At 46.8% G+C, this 15,272-nt stretch overlaps 7 protein-coding genes across 7 annotated transcripts, besides 1 other annotated feature; 4 read left to right on the forward strand and 3 right to left on the reverse strand.

Moving 5' to 3' along the window:
- Positions 1 to 319: 319 nt before the first annotated feature.
- Positions 320 to 1,947, forward strand: FPSE_07532 (uncharacterized protein; the record flags this gene model as incomplete). Its single annotated transcript, XM_009260650.1, has 3 exons — positions 320 to 627; positions 678 to 914; positions 963 to 1,947. The coding sequence occupies 3 exons, from the start codon at positions 320 to 322 to the stop codon at positions 1,945 to 1,947; spliced, it is 1,530 nt and encodes a 509-aa protein (XP_009258925.1).
- Positions 1,948 to 2,453: 506 nt separating this feature from the next.
- On the reverse strand, positions 2,454 to 3,701 carry FPSE_07531 (uncharacterized protein; the record flags this gene model as incomplete). Its single annotated transcript, XM_009260649.1, has 1 exon — positions 2,454 to 3,701. The coding sequence occupies one exon, from the start codon at positions 3,699 to 3,701 to the stop codon at positions 2,454 to 2,456; it is 1,248 nt and encodes a 415-aa protein (XP_009258924.1).
- A 6-nt stretch (positions 3,702 to 3,707) lies between these two features.
- Positions 3,708 to 3,744: a microsatellite.
- A 2,791-nt stretch (positions 3,745 to 6,535) lies between these two features.
- FPSE_07530 (uncharacterized protein) lies at positions 6,536 to 7,649 on the reverse strand (the record flags this gene model as incomplete). Its single annotated transcript, XM_009260648.1, has 3 exons — positions 6,536 to 7,192; positions 7,251 to 7,317; positions 7,375 to 7,649. The coding sequence occupies 3 exons, from the start codon at positions 7,647 to 7,649 to the stop codon at positions 6,536 to 6,538; spliced, it is 999 nt and encodes a 332-aa protein (XP_009258923.1).
- A 907-nt stretch (positions 7,650 to 8,556) lies between these two features.
- Positions 8,557 to 9,155, reverse strand: FPSE_07529 (uncharacterized protein; the record flags this gene model as incomplete). Its single annotated transcript, XM_009260647.1, has 2 exons — positions 8,557 to 8,861; positions 8,927 to 9,155. 2 exons carry the CDS (start codon positions 9,153 to 9,155, stop codon positions 8,557 to 8,559), a joined length of 534 nt encoding a protein of 177 aa, XP_009258922.1.
- Positions 9,156 to 9,745: 590 nt separating this feature from the next.
- On the forward strand, positions 9,746 to 11,361 carry FPSE_07528 (uncharacterized protein; the record flags this gene model as incomplete). The annotated part of the gene is made up of 2 exons (XM_009260646.1): positions 9,746 to 9,784; positions 9,838 to 11,361. The coding sequence occupies 2 exons, from the start codon at positions 9,746 to 9,748 to the stop codon at positions 11,359 to 11,361; spliced, it is 1,563 nt and encodes a 520-aa protein (XP_009258921.1).
- Positions 11,362 to 12,250: 889 nt separating this feature from the next.
- On the forward strand, positions 12,251 to 13,681 carry FPSE_07527 (uncharacterized protein; the record flags this gene model as incomplete). Its single annotated transcript, XM_009260645.1, has 3 exons — positions 12,251 to 12,431; positions 12,484 to 13,100; positions 13,154 to 13,681. 3 exons carry the CDS (start codon positions 12,251 to 12,253, stop codon positions 13,679 to 13,681), a joined length of 1,326 nt encoding a protein of 441 aa, XP_009258920.1.
- An 816-nt stretch (positions 13,682 to 14,497) lies between these two features.
- On the forward strand, positions 14,498 to 14,995 carry FPSE_07526 (uncharacterized protein; the record flags this gene model as incomplete). The annotated part of the gene is made up of 2 exons (XM_009260644.1): positions 14,498 to 14,714; positions 14,763 to 14,995. The coding sequence occupies 2 exons, from the start codon at positions 14,498 to 14,500 to the stop codon at positions 14,993 to 14,995; spliced, it is 450 nt and encodes a 149-aa protein (XP_009258919.1).
- Between the last annotated feature and the right edge of the window lie 277 nt (positions 14,996 to 15,272).

The raw sequence follows: 15,272 nt of genomic DNA on the forward strand, positions 1-15,272 counted from the left end.
CAATGCCGACCCCTGCCGCATACACGAAACGGAGCGTATCTCTCGGAGAAAGTATCATATTCCGGGGACTCCGGCGCCGAACGGGGGACGAACTCCGTTCATAAGAACTGCGTAGCCGCCGGCTACCACTGTCTCTTGCACCCGAAGACCTTGGAATTAATGCTCCGAACTCATGTTGTGCTTAGTAACGCACGAAACAAACCCAAACTCTTGAACATGTCGATCAACATCAACATCCTGTATAAAAGCTGCCATCAATCAACCCCGATATACAATCAATGAACAAGTTGAACAAGCCACATCTACCATCTCCCTCAATATGGCCATGTTCACTGTCCTTCCCTTGATCTGGATCGCCCCCTTGGGCTTGGTCGCTTTGTTCTTCTACTACATCATTCCCTACTTCTGGAACTACAGCCATCTGCGTAGCATTCCTGGTCCACTATTTGCTCGCCTTTCCAATTGGTGGCTTGTGTATGCATGCAGAGAAAAGTCACGTTGGAAATACGTAAACGATGCGCATACACGTTACGGTCCGGTGGTTCGCATTCAACCAAACCACGTCAGTATCGCAGATGAGGAAGTCATCAATGCGATCTATGGCCATGGAAATGGGATGCTGAAATCGTGAGTCAGCCCAATGTTCTGGTAGTGGTGTACATGCTAACGATTAGTAGATCCTTCTATGATGCTTCTGTCATTACTACCTACAGCATCTTCACGTCTAGAGATCGTGCTGAGCATTCTCGAAAGAGAAAGGTTGTGTCGCACAGCTTCGCACCTCAGTCTATGCGAAACTTTGAGCCATTTATCCAGCAGCATCTCAGTGTCTTCTTGCAGAAATGGGATGCCATGGCAGCCAACGAAGCAAAGTTTGACGGATATGCGGACGTTGAATCCCGTCTTTGGCTCAAGTAAGTGGCACCCATCGAAATACTAGAGAACCTTATCTGACTTAGTAGCTATCTTGTCCTTGATATCATCGGTGATCTCGCCTTTGGTGCCCCCTTCGGTGTTCTAGCAAAAGGTTCAGAAGTCGTAGACTTTGAAACAGAAAAAGGCCCAAGCTCTCTACCCGTCATCACCAGTCTCAGCACCAGAAGTGAGATTGCGGCTACGGTTGGAGCATTGCCCGAACTCAAGCCTTACCTCAAGTGGAGTCCTGATCCTTTCTTCCGTACTGGTTTCAACGGCATGATCAACCTACGCACTCTTGGCACATCTCGCATTACGGACAGACTGAACAACCCGCCCGGTGATGAGCGTGAGAAGGATCTTCTTGAACGTGTGCGTGAGGGTCGAGATCACAAGGGCCAGCCATTCGGAAAGGGAGAGCTCATCGCTGAAGCCCTGACTGTGCTCATTGCCGGAACTGATACAACAAGCAGCACCATGGCAGCGTTACTGTATCATGTGGTACGAACACCTGGTGTATTGAAGAAGCTGCAAGCCGAGTTGGATGAAGCTATCCCAGCCGATGTATCAATCCCCTCTTTTGAAATGGTCAAGAACTTGAAGTACCTCGGTTTTGTTGTCAACGAGGCTTTGAGACATCACTCCACCATCAGCCTCGGTCTTCCTCGCATAGTCCCCGAAAAGGGCAACGGCGTCACAATTGCCGGATACCACTTCGCCCCTGGTACTGTTCTCAGCATCCCAATCTACACTGTTCATCATCTCAAGGAGGTGTGGGGACCGGATGCGGATGAGTTTAAACCAGAGAGATGGGAGGATGTAACGCAACGACAGAAACAGGCTTTCATCCCGTTTAGTCATGGTCCTCGGGCTTGTCTTGGTCGGAACCTTGCCGAGATGGAACTCAAGGTCATCACTGCCACTTGGGCAAGACGGTATGACTTGATCATGAGGGATGACACGATGGAGATTTTGGAGGGCTTGGCTAGGAAGCCTGAGGCTGTGAATGTTGGAATTAGACGTCGGATGTAGGGTTTGATTGGGACTCTGCACTTCCGAGGTAGTAGTCGGCAGTTCTTTGCAGCGTAGCATCATACATCTTATCATGCTATATTCAGTCCGGTTAATCTCATTCTTTCATTGGCTAGTCATAAGCTCTATCGTTGAAAATATCGGTTGGTTACACTTAGACCAATCCGGTTAGGACACAGCCCGATTACATATCGAATTTAGTTTAGCAAGAGGAACTGAATAACAAGCATTGTTCTTGCATATAAGCACAGTTGGGTTTCAACCCTTGACTCTACAATTCTTAGTCAGACGGAGACAGCCCGAACCTTACCTCCGGCACTTGGCAAAGTGTTAGTACGTAAGCCTAATGCAAGCCACGACGGGAACGGGAACGGGAGGCCAGGGGTGTAATTAGCTTGACAGCAACAGAAGACGTCAATCATATAACAAACCAGCATGTGACAGTCAACACAGACGCTTAAACACATTGAATTAGAAATTCCAATTTGAATTAATTAAAGGAACCGCTACGCTAAACATTCTATCTCGGTGATCTTTTCTCGTACAGATTCCAATAGACCCATTGCGCTAGAAAGACTTTCCCCTTCAACAGCTTGACCCATGAGTAACTCCAACAATGCTTGTCCTTCTTTACCACCAAGTAGCAAAGGTCGATCAGCGGATTGATGTGATGATGGATCTTTTGAGATTCGCCAATCATCTGGAAGTCCCAGAGCCGCTTCAACAGAGCCGATCTTGTGTTGCATCAGCTGTGCAAATGATCGACCGACAATGTTTTTCGGTGACGGAATAACAAACCCACTGAGAGAAATTCCCGGGGTGGAATCAAGGATGAATGTCCTGACGGCTGGGTTGCTTGATGCTTGATCCAGGACATATGAGAATAAGTTGTTGTAGACACAGACCAACTGTAAATAACACGAAATAGCAGTCAAGGAGTAGCAGATGAGCATCTCTTTTGGCAGAGTTGGGACTTCTTGTCGCTCTCTTCGCTTGACGGCGTTCTTCAATAATTCAAGGACATGTTCAAAATCTGAAATGATCTCAAAAGTACCGACAAGTGGGTTGAATGACCTACTTGTCTCACAAAGTGATTCTGGAGTTTGGAAACCAAAGGAAGCACTTTCCAATTTCAAAACAGATGTGATGTCCCATGAAAAGGACTGAAGCTGAACAAGGTGTTTTGAAAGACTCTGCTGGAGTCCAGAGAGCTGAATACCTGGGTCGCAGACTTCATTGCGGATCTGGCAGGGGAACAGGCCGGTTGGCGCGGCAAAATCTCCAGAAGCGGACCAGGAAGCGCACGGAGGTGGAGGCTCAACCCTGGTAGATTCTGCGTAACTAAACAAGGAACTGGGGATTTCGGGGACTTGGTCTGTTCCGTTCCCGTTTAGCAAGAACATGTTCATGTCGCCCCAGTCAATGTTCATGTCTAGTAGACCTTCCAGGGCATCTTCGGAAGACGAAGCGAACGATCCATTCCTTGGTGCTGAGATGGAGTCGCTATCGTCGAGAACCAAGGTTGGTGCAGGTGTAGGTGTCTGGGTCGGGGGGGTTGTATTGTTGGGAGGGCTGCGTCTGCTGGACGAGTTGGTTCGTCCAGATGGTCGACCTGGGGTTTTTCGCAAATTGACAACGCATTCTTCTCGTGCTTGGGTGCATCGCAGACAGGAGTCGGTCCTATTCTCAGGTTCGCGGATGCATTTGAGCTTTTGGCCTCTGCAACGCTCGCAAGCTGATCGGCGCTTCAGCATTGCTGATGTGTGTGTGTGTATGTGTGTGTGGTTTGTTTGTGTGATGACTAGTGAGTGATAAGGGTGAATGAACCAACGCTAGGTGGTAAATCGCCAAGAAGATGCTCTTATCAAATGAGGAAGACGATCTTATCAAATAATTTGGACGATCAGAGGTGATAATAGAGGGATGTTGATGATACAGTAGCACTCTGGAGTTTTGAAGATCAAGGTTTAGATAACGAATGACTCGGTAGTTCATATTCGACGCGCGGAAATTCCGAAGCATGGCGTTTCTGGCTATTTCTATACGTCTGTTTACGACCCCAAACAATATCACTCAAACTGGGACTCTCCCTTTTGGTCAGGGACCGATGTTACAAAGGGCCCTTTTATCTGCAATGCATCTATGCGGAATTTGGACAAATACTGCTAGGTAGGTGAGGTAACTGCGGCTCAACTGGCTGGAAGCAGGGGTCTGAAGTGCCGATCTTTAGCGTCCTTCCTCCATGGCGTGCACTGCAAGGTAATTCTTACATATTATAACGTCAGAATAGACTTTACTACAACAGGAAGGATATTGGTCCATCAAGTTTTGGTACATTCCTTCGTCTTTTTTTGCTTTCTAGCAAAACAGAAGCTCAACCCGCGTATAAGTTTATTTATAGAGTATATTTCGGATTCGGTAGCTGTCAGCGAAAACCTTAGCACTTGTACAGCAAACCTTAGCACCTCTACAGTAAACCTATTAGCGACGGCAATCGTCCTCTTTGTGTAGATGATTCGCTCAGACTTGACGGAAACGGTAACTGACCCTTGTACAACCAAGATGCCTATGAGCCTTTAGCGTTAGTAACGTGGGATCAATGAACCATTCAAGCCAAGCAATCAGAACAGGGTTCAATTAGGTTAGTTGTCTCTTTTCTTACCGGCATAAAGTTGTAGCGAACAGGGGGTTCAATTGAGGCTTACCAAGCCAGTCATGTCCATCTGCTCCGCCCGGTAGTAACCTAACGTAACACGTACAGTCCTCAGGGGTTACAAATATGCATCGGGTACTTGGTTACGTATAGAACGGCTTTTTTGAGTGGCCAATCTTCTATAATTCCCTTGAAGATCAATCTAGTCTTGTCTCCATCTGTATATTAGAATAAATTATCTCTTATTGGGCACTTTATCCATCTGTGGCCAAAAGATACCTATAGAAAAGTGGAAATGCACATTTGCAACCCCTGCGGACTGTACTCGTTGCAGCTGGACGCAGCCCTGGACGATGAGCAAATTTATAGTGGTCAGTATTCTCTTATCTCTGTGAAGATCAGTCCACGCTTATTTATGTCTAATAACAAAGTTATCAATCTCTTTGTTGTCTCGGGTCAAGTTCCACTGCAGGAATAAAGAGACAACTATAGCATTGCAGCAGGTACGTTACATCCAATACAATAGAGGTAGGCCCTACAAGCGTGAACCGGCAATGAAAAGCCGTGTCTTCTGGAAGCACAGGTTTCACCCCCACCGAAATGAAATAGTTTCAGGCCGAGATATGCGTAATAAACACGAACTCGGGCCGCTTTCTCGCCATCGTCATCCAATTATGAATCTTGGTGTTGGCACGGGAGCTAGAGACATGACAGGGGAGGGGAGAGCGGCCCGTTCCTGATGACACTAGGGGAGACTCCCACCCTGCTCGCCTAACGCGTAACATAAAGCCAGTGGGGGCTAAACTTTGGCAAAGGAGGATTGTATGTAATGCAAATCTCTCTCTGCTCGTCAAAGTAGACTTGTTTCAGCTCCATGTAGATCCTTTACTGGGTCTCCAAGAAGGAGTAATTTTTAGCGAAGTAAGATGGAAAGGAGGAAATATTAAGACGACATGTTTGCGATTAAATGCACCAAGATGGAGTTGGGAAAAAATCAAGAAATTAATTCCGGACGTCTTTCCGCAGGCAACAAGGGTCTTAATCCGCCTAGATCCTTTGCGGCACGTTGCGGCATGACGAACAACTTACTGTCTGCCAGCTGACGTAAAGCTAAAAATTAGAACCCGGTTTCCGTATCATGTCGATGCCCATCGGATGCTACGGCACTACGTCTCGGGCTGCGTACGCGAAAAGCTTGTTAAAAACTCCGCTCGGATACGCATCCGCAGTCTCCATGACTCGTGTCAGTTTCCTCTTTCCCAATCCCCTTAATCAGATCAAACCTTGTTTATGTGTCCCTTGGTAGACAATGAATGGCGGCGAAGGAATCATGCAGGTGTCCTTGTGGTAGTCAATTTGTTTGCGGTCGTCATCGCAGTTCGGAAATGTCAGTTGTTGTTGTCGTACGTTTTTGGGCCATGACTCATTTTTTTCAATATGATATATGACAAAGCTCTTCGATCAATTAATTCTTGGCGAAAATGCTTGTCGAAATAACGCGCAGTCCCAGTGGTAACGGATCTATAGCCGAGAAAACATGTGATAAGAACATTCTCTAAACGAATTATCACAGTCATCTACATCTACACACAATCATTGGCTAGTATTATGATCCGCAGTATATTCAGCAGTAACAACAACACCAATGAAAGTTGTGGAAACAAACAGGTGTGATGCTTGCAGCCCCTGTCACGATGACCACTCAGCTAACGTTGGTGGACAGTCCACCTCCAGGGCCATGGATGAAGTGATCTGATCAACAAACACCGACCAATCAAAGCATGGAACCAAGTATTGTAATGGATAAAGGAGTGAATTGCAATTTTAACTAGGTAACTAGCGTGGTCCTTCGCAAACATAAGAAATCTTCCATCATTCCGCCATTATCCTCCGACTTGTCGCCTACTCCCCGAATCAGCCCTAACAAGCCCCAATCTAGAAGGTGGCCTGAAGCTCTTGCGCCATTCCACCCGAGAGTGTCGTCTGCTGCTTCTGGATGACATGGGGCATCTCATACATGGCGTACTTCTTGGTGTACCACTGCTTAGCATTCGACTCATCCTCGTCGCTGTCCTTGAACTCAGTCGAGTCAGAAGCTCGCAGGAAGTACGAGATAGAGTGGCGGTCCTCAATCTGAATTCCTCCGAGAGGAAGAACGCGGTGAAGGGCAGACTTGAAGCGCTTGCCCGAGAGGAAGCGAAGCGTGTCGCCGACGTTGACGATGATCTGATTGGGGCGAGGCTCAACGTACTCCCAGGCACCGTCGGCAGGGGAGAAGACCTGGAGTCCCCACTGAGGCGCATAGAGGATCGTCAACGTTCCGATGTCCGTGTGCATGTTCTGGCCGACCTTGTTGGGGTCCTGGGCGCCAGGGGGGTAGTGCAAAAAGTACAGGGTGCTCTTGGAGCGGCAGTCGTCGCGGTGGTGAGTCTCGAAGCGAGCATCGCCCTTGAGGTTGAGGCCGTCGGAGAGACAGTCGAGGAGGAGCTTGGAGATGAAGTGGCAAGATGAAGCGAACTGGTCAAACAGGGGAAGGTTGTCCGATACAACATCAGGGAGGGCCCATCGTCCATCGAGCTCACTCTTGCCAATCTGATATTGTTAGAAACCGATCCATAATTTTAATCAAAGACTTGAAGCTTAAACATACCTTGAGAGCCTCGAAACCATCCTTCTTGGATTCAATGGAGCCGGACTGGTTACCCACGGCCTTAAATCTGTTTGGATTGCGTTAGCGATGATGCATCCATCCCATGGTTACATCTGAGACTTACCCGTGCGCAAGCGAAACAGTGGGGGTCTGGAGCTTCTTCTCGATGGGCTGCTTGAACCACTCCTTGGTAGTGCTGTCGATCGTGTAGAGGTCGTTCCAGAACTTTTGGGATGCGGCACTCTTCAGGTCGAGATAGAAGAATCCATCCTTTTCGCAAGACTCGATGAGGCGCTTGAGCTCAGCCTCATCCTTGTCGAAGAGGTTGTCAAAGGTGATTGTGTTGAGGTTCGCGGTGCGAACGTCTCTGTACTCGGCGGGGCGGCTTGAGGCAGTCATTTTGAATGGTAGAATGTGTTTAAAGGTGTAAGTGATTGAGAGTGTTTGTTGTTGATGTGATTGTGTTGTGAGTGATGAGATGATATTTCGATGGAGGTGAAGTCATATTATATATCAAAATTATAGTGCACATATCCTTCATATTCACTGTCATTATTCGGTATATCGCAGTCGGCGTAGATAGTCTCTCATTGTTCCGTAGCCGGTACCGAAAATGGTTCGAGAAATGCGCCTCGTTAGTCGGACAATTTTGTTGTTGTCTCAAATGTGACATTGACAGTTCTCGTACACGGACACGATGTATTCCTACGCACCTTCGGAGCGAGCACCTTCGGCGAAAGAAAAGCAACATGGATCAGCGGCGACTGAGTAGCTGCACCGAAGGGGTCGGCAGATGCGTACCTGTAACACAAGCTGATCGAATGATTTCCGACACGTCGAGGATCTCAATTCAGATCATGCACCCCTGTATCTGAATAAGCTTTGCCAAGGTGACCTATCAATGGCGCCGAGACGTGTCTACTCACGATATTGGATCTGCAGTGTAGCACGATGCGGCAGACGTGTCTTTCCGTTTCGGGTTCATTCAGAATGAGTGCCGAAATATTCTGCGCCAAGAAGATCAAACATCTACAACGCCAAGTCGCATGTCACCTGCCAGCATGCATGAACTTGTGTGGCATATACGTTCTTCTATGAGTTATGGATTGGAAACGCGATACAGATCAAGATAACAAGCACAAACCAATATAAAATAAATAAAGGTTATTATTATTTAGAATATTTTGGTAAATTAATAAAAGTCATAATTCAGCTTACAGTTCAAAGAAGCGCAAATAAAAGTAAAGATGGTAGGGTAAATAATAAATATCTTGCTAGCTTCATCCAAATCGCTTCTACACATACATCAATGCTGCGCCCCAGGGCCCTCAACCATAGCGATAGAAACACCCTTCATGCCGTCAAATTCCCTGTAATCCTTCATCCCCAAGTTCTTTCCAAAAAGATGCATCTTATCGGTGGTCAAGAGCATCACTCGTCTAAGATGAGGCCAACCCTGCAAAGCCTCGTTTAGAATCTGAAGCATCCAGCGACCACGTCCACCACCTTGATGCTCTGGCAGAATGTACACATCGGTTAGATATCCAAACGTGACCCCGTCTGTGATCATTCTGACCAATCCAACCTGTTCCCACTCCTCAATCTTGTATTCTGCACGGTAAATGGCGTTAGCGAACCTTAGTCACTAAGCTTAATTCAGGTCAAGTTTCACATACCAACTGTCGGCCCGGTGCTGTTCATGTCTGAAGATCTTTTACGATAAAGACCAAAACATATCGAACTCCGAAGGGCATCCCAGAGTGCATCGGCCGGAAGGTCTCCGGCCCACCAGACCATGTCCGAGCTCAGCGCAGCATTGATGGCATCAACCTGGAGAAGAGCAGGGTCTGTTGAGACCAGGTAATCACCGCGGGTCCAGTTTTGTGGCTTTGTAATGTTTATCATGGTCGAGTGGTGTGAGAACAAGGATATCGGGCGGAGTGTTGAAGCAGGCCGGGCATGAGGATGGCTAAATATGTTCAGAAACACTCGTTTCTGGATAGATTGAGTCAATACGTGCATCGGAAGAACATTTTGTCGGCGAGAAACTGATGCCGAATGTTAAGGGTCTGTATAGAATATACAAAGGTTGACTCCGACCCTGTCGGCATGCAGGGGCTACTGGCTCGCCATCGGTCCATTTCTTCGGTCTTGCATCTCCGACGGCTAGACTAATGTCCGAGCCCCAATACAGTGAGACGAATTGAGCTTGAATCTAGATGATGCCAGGTAGGCGGCTTCTAAAATATGTGCGAGGCTCAAAAATTGTACAGTAGTCGCTGTAGTCAATGTTGATGAAGAGACTATGTAACTTCCATTGCGATCAACAGCTTTCGGATGTTATCAAAACGTATATATAATTAGAACAACTGATCAGTTATTCACTGCACTTGTCAACCTATACTATCTCTATCCAGTTACTTCTACAGACTATTTTACAATAAATCCAGAGGCAAATTCCAAGATATATTACCCTGCACTCACTAAACCTCAAAATGGACAACGGACTCTCCAGAAGACACGAAATATCAGAGGTAAGCGAGCACGCTCATACCCTGTGTTAAACTAAGCTAACAACTCCGCCCAGCTACTACAACTAGTAGACAGCACAACAACAAGGGCATTCCACACCTCAAATGGAAGCCCCAAGTCTGACTGTCGTGATGACAACAAACCATTGAAGCGGTATGAAGAGCTGTTCGGTAGCTTCTCAGCAGAAGGTCTTGGAACATCTGGCTTCAAGGATGCCATTGATCTCATCAGCCGTAACTCAGTTGACAACGCGTCACCTGGCTTTCTGGGTAAGCTCGTCTCAGCTCCTTCTGCTCCAGGCATTGCTGCAGATCTGTTTTTGTCCATCTTGAACAACAACGGACATGTTCAGCGAGCAGGTCCTGCCCTCACAGCGATTGAGAAGCATACCAGTCTTGAGCTGGCCAGGCTTTTCGATCTTCAAGGACCTCATGCAGGAGGTGTCACCGTCCCTGGTGGAGCTGCTGGAAATCTCATGGCGATGCTTGTTGCACGGAACATAGTTGCTCCAGAGTCAAAGCAACGAGGTCTTACACCTGGAGAGTATGCCATCTTTGTCTCAGACGCCGCACACTATTCAGTCTCAAACTCGGCCAATGTTATTGGTCTTGGAAATGACTCCATCATTCGTGTTCCTGCACTGGATGATGGAACCATGGATCCTGATGCTCTCCAACGAGCTGTTGATCAAGCCGGAAAAGATGGCAAGAAGCCACTTCTGATTGCAGCCACTTCTGGAAGTACAGTCAATGGTGCTTTCGATCCTCTCGACAAGATCGGCGAGATTGCGCACAAAGTCGGGGCATGGTTCCACGTCGATGCTTGCTGGGGAGGAGGTGTTGTATTCTCCGATAAGCTGAAGCATTTGATGAAGGGAAGTCACCTTGCGGACAGCATCGCTTTCAACCCTCATAAGCTGCTTGGAGTCCCTCTTGTTTGTGCATTCCTTTTGGTCAATGACCTACGGACGCTGTGGTTGGCCAACAAGCTCAATGCTGGCTATCTCTTCCACGATGATACTCCCAAGAAGAATGGCGTTAGTTCTGAACAGAGTGCCAACACGAACGGGAGCGGAAAGAAGAGCTGGAGACAGTCCAAGCTTCTTGACACCGCACCTGACGTCAGAAAGATCAACGATCTCGCTTCATTGACCATCCAGTGTTCTCGTCGACACGACGCGACCAAGATGTTTCTTCACTGGCTCTACTACGGCACAGCAGGCATTGCCCGCGAGGTTGAGCAAGCCGTCGATAGCGCTAAGCACCTCGCTTGTCTTATCCGAGATCATCCTCGCTTTGATCTGATCTGGGAGCCTGAACAGGTTTTCGCCCAGGTCTGTTTCTACTGGAAGTCAGCATCCACAGCTGACAAGTCTGGAGAGACACTGGCAGAGATCAACAGTCGCAACACACGAGCGTTGTTCCAGGGGATTGAGGAAATGGGTTGGAAGGTGGATTTTGCCCCGGGCAAGGCCAAGGGAGAGTTTCTTCGCATTGCCTGTAATCGTTTGACTACGCGCCAGACTGTTGAGAAGATAGTGTCGGAGTTGGTGGAGTTGGGAGAGTCTCTTGGTCTATAGATTGATAATAGTTGAATTAAACGCTTTGCACTATCATTTTATTGGCCCAGTATTTTATGTCTAGCAATTTTTGTCTTCTACCTTCATATTACACCTGTATGGATAGAGACTCGTTCGATCTAAAAAGAGATATGAGCTTAATAATGAATCCTCGTACTGCAACAATAATATTACATCGGTATGAGATGTTTGATCTAGCTGATGGATTTTTCAATCTCCTCTAAGCAGTGTCGAGTGTTTCTCCCATATGGTAATTCTATCTTATCTTCTAAATTTGATATTGATTTCATTGGTCAATCTACAGCTCATATCTAGCTTTGCAACATTAGCACAAAACAAAACTCGCATCCCGTGTCAAAAAACCTTTACGTTTCAACCATAACGAGGTCAGGATATCTTAAATTTCAGTGATAATATTTATTTCCCTTGTTCATATAGTTCATCTTACAGCAAACTGCCCTTGATGAAATCTCGTCCGTCGCAGAGCTCACTCTCAGAAGCATTATCGTGAGGAATCTACCCTACAATCAATTAGAGAAACTCTCTTTCCAAACGTAAACCCGTCTTATTTCCCAAATTGCTGTCTCCGAACAACGTAAACGCGTCTGTGCTCGGAAATTCGGAGCGTAAACCTTCATTCATAATGCTCCGAGAAGGCCTGTCGATGGAGCAATTCCACTTCCGAAGCAACCATGACAAATTGATCTTCACGTTGATAAAAAAGTTGCACTAAATGGTGCCCTTTTCCACACTTCGTTAGTTCTTCTTTCGAGACAGTTGTATTTAATAAATTAGGCCACATTGTTGGTCATTGCTGATCTTGTAAGCTGAAACTACAGCTCATTGAAAGGTAGTTGACCATCAGGCGCAGAGGGCTCAGACTGAAACCATGCCTCCACAACAAGAACATGAAACTGATTCTGATGCGGTTCGTTCATATCATGAAGAATCGAAATCAGAGGCTCCGGGATGCATTCCAGATGCCATGTTGAGCTCCGATGAGACCAGCAATGATGTTGCTTCAGATGTTTCCCCACCACCAGATGGAGGCTGGAACGCTTGGCTATGCAGTATGTCTATCCTATCCATGAACAAGATTCTTAGCTAATCCGGTCAATATAGCTTTATGTGGCCATTTCCTCTTCATGAATACATGGGGTTTCATCAACAGTTTTGGCATCTTTCAGACTTACTACACCACGTTCCTTGATCGCGACCCGTCTGACATCTCATGGATCGGTTCAATTCAAGTCTTTCTCAGTTTCTTTGTTGGCGCTTTCGTCGGCAGGTACATTGATTCGGGACACCTGCGTTTAGTGCTTTCCTGCGGTACAATTTTAGTACTTATCGGCATCTTTACAGCTTCCCTGTCCACCCAATACTGGCAGTTGATTCTTTCGCAAGGAATTTGCTGTGGACTAGGCAATGGCTTCCTCGTTACTCCTGCGGTGTCTGTCACTTCAACTTACTTTGCTAAGCGGCGTTCACTAGCTATTGGCATTTCAACTTGTGGCTCTGTCACTGGAGCGCTTGTTTTTAATTCCATGGCCAGACAGCTATTGCCTACTGCCGGGTTTGGCTGGACGATGCGCGCTATCGGATTTGTGCAAGCGGCGACATTGTTGTTTGTCGTTGTTGCCATGAAGACAAGACTGCCTCCAACCAAGTCAGGCAGATTGGTTGAGTGGGTTGCGTTCAAGCAACTTGATTACACATTCTTCACCATTGGAATGTTCTTTGTAGGTCCATGATACATGACTTCTTTTCGTTAAATACTAATCTCACTGTGCAGAACTTCTGGGCTGTCTTCTTTGGGTATTACTACATCGCTCCATACAGCCGCGACATCATCACCCCAACCCTCACCTACACACAGTCGTTGAATCTCCTTCTTATTCTCAACGGAGTAGGGGTATTCGGTCGCATGATAGCAAATCACTACGCCGATACCTTTGGGCCCTTGGAGCTGTTGATACCAACCTGTCTCGTGGCTGCCGTCGCCACATTTTCGTGGATTGCTGTGGATACACCCACTCACGCCTATGTATGGACAGTGTTCTACGGTATCATTGGTGGTAGTATTCTGAGTCTCTTCCCTGCTGGGATTTCATGCTTGACGACAGATCTATCCACTCGAGGCGCTTATATCGGCATGAACTTTACGGTGATTAGCTTTGCGACTTTAACCGGTAATCCCATTGCTGGTGCTATAATCACGGCCATGCAGGGGAGATATTACGGGGCCCAAGCGTTCATGGGCAGTAGCTTTATCGTGGGAACGGCATTTATTGTGGCTGCCAAGATGAACCATGTCAAGTAAACTACATGGTCTTAATCGACGAAAAGTTATATCAAATAGATTATCGTATGTATGGGTGTCTCCAATTGTCCCACACTATCTGTGCCTCTTAAGTAAGGGATAAACAGCGTTGGCTAATCTGCTCAAATTGTTACTCAGCGGGGAGCGTCAATAAATGCAAAGGCCTCAAAGTGGTCAGCGGAGGGGTCAAGGATCCTTACAAAGTTCCTTCTCAAGTTCAGCAATGCTTCATTTGGCCCATTGCATGGGATGGCTAAAAGACGGTGACAGAGGGTTTCATTGAAGAAACCAAGTTCTTAGCCTAAACATCAGCTGATACATTTTCGAATAGTATCTACGCATACCTTAAATTCCCGGGTTAGACAATCGTAAGACTCATTGATTAACTGATTGGTCTAGCTCCTAGAATAATGGTATTGTCCTTGAGTGAATATCTGTGAGACAACGTGCGGCTGATCGGTCTAGACTAGAATGGGCCCTCGTTTATGTATAGTAAGCGGGCTTTCCACCATGCCGTCAGCATCAATCTCCAAGTTAACCAGTATGCTTAAATAAACCCCTGTTTATTGAGATGTGGGATATGCCGAGTTGTACAAGGTTGAAAACCAATACTATGTTGGGTTAGAATTGACTACGCAAAGGCAATAATTTACTTAGACCTAAAATTGAACGCTCAGGAACCTTTGTGTCTAATGCATAGATCTTTTGTATAAATACAAGCTCAAATATCTCTGTTCTCGAATTCAACAACATACAACTCACGCATCAAACTGAATTCAACAATTCACCTTACCCACAAACATTCTTCCAGTCATCATGAAGTTCACTGCCTTCACCGCTGCTCTCGCCGGCATCACCTCGGTCAATGCTGCCTGGGAATCTATCTACATTGTCAACTCCAGGAAAGGCAATGAGATCTCCAGCGGATGCGCCTACTACCAGGACAATGCTGGGGCCTGGGGCAGACGCCCTGACGACTACGTCGATGTCACCCACGGTAGCCACCGCGTTTGGGAAGGCAAACGCACCGCTTGTGAGTCACACGTATACGCATGAAACGCTGAGTACTAACTCTTAAAAGGCCGATTTAACAGTGGTGTGACATTCAATGTCGACATCAACGCCGATGCATATGAGCAAAACAACAATGCGTGGGTCGGAGGAGGAAACAATGGTTTCAAGCAGTTTACTTGCCACAAGACTCACAACAGGGCTGTCACTGTTCCAACCTTGTACACTGTCGATGGTTGGACTGTTCAGGGTATCTACTGGTGCAGGGAGTACGTAGGAGGCAAGCGTGATTGGATTGCTTAGATTGGCGGCATGCAGGTTCAGATATTCTACAACGTATCATAGTTGGAGAGAATAAACATGGGATTTATTCAGTTTATGACACACCACGTAAGATGCGCACTAAAAGACCGTCTATTAGGGGCGAAGATCAGTGTCGATGGAGACTAGACTCAATGACAGACAACACACAAATAGCATCTAATACGCATACTCATGAACAAAGGGACCTTCTTTTGGGATTATGTTCTTATCAGCGCGGAGGGAACATCTATACCAATATCCATGTTATCTCCAAGAG

This window comes from Fusarium pseudograminearum, chromosome 2 (assembly GCF_000303195.2).
Source record: "Fusarium pseudograminearum CS3096 chromosome 2, whole genome shotgun sequence".
NCBI lineage: Eukaryota > Fungi > Ascomycota > Sordariomycetes > Hypocreales > Nectriaceae > Fusarium > Fusarium pseudograminearum.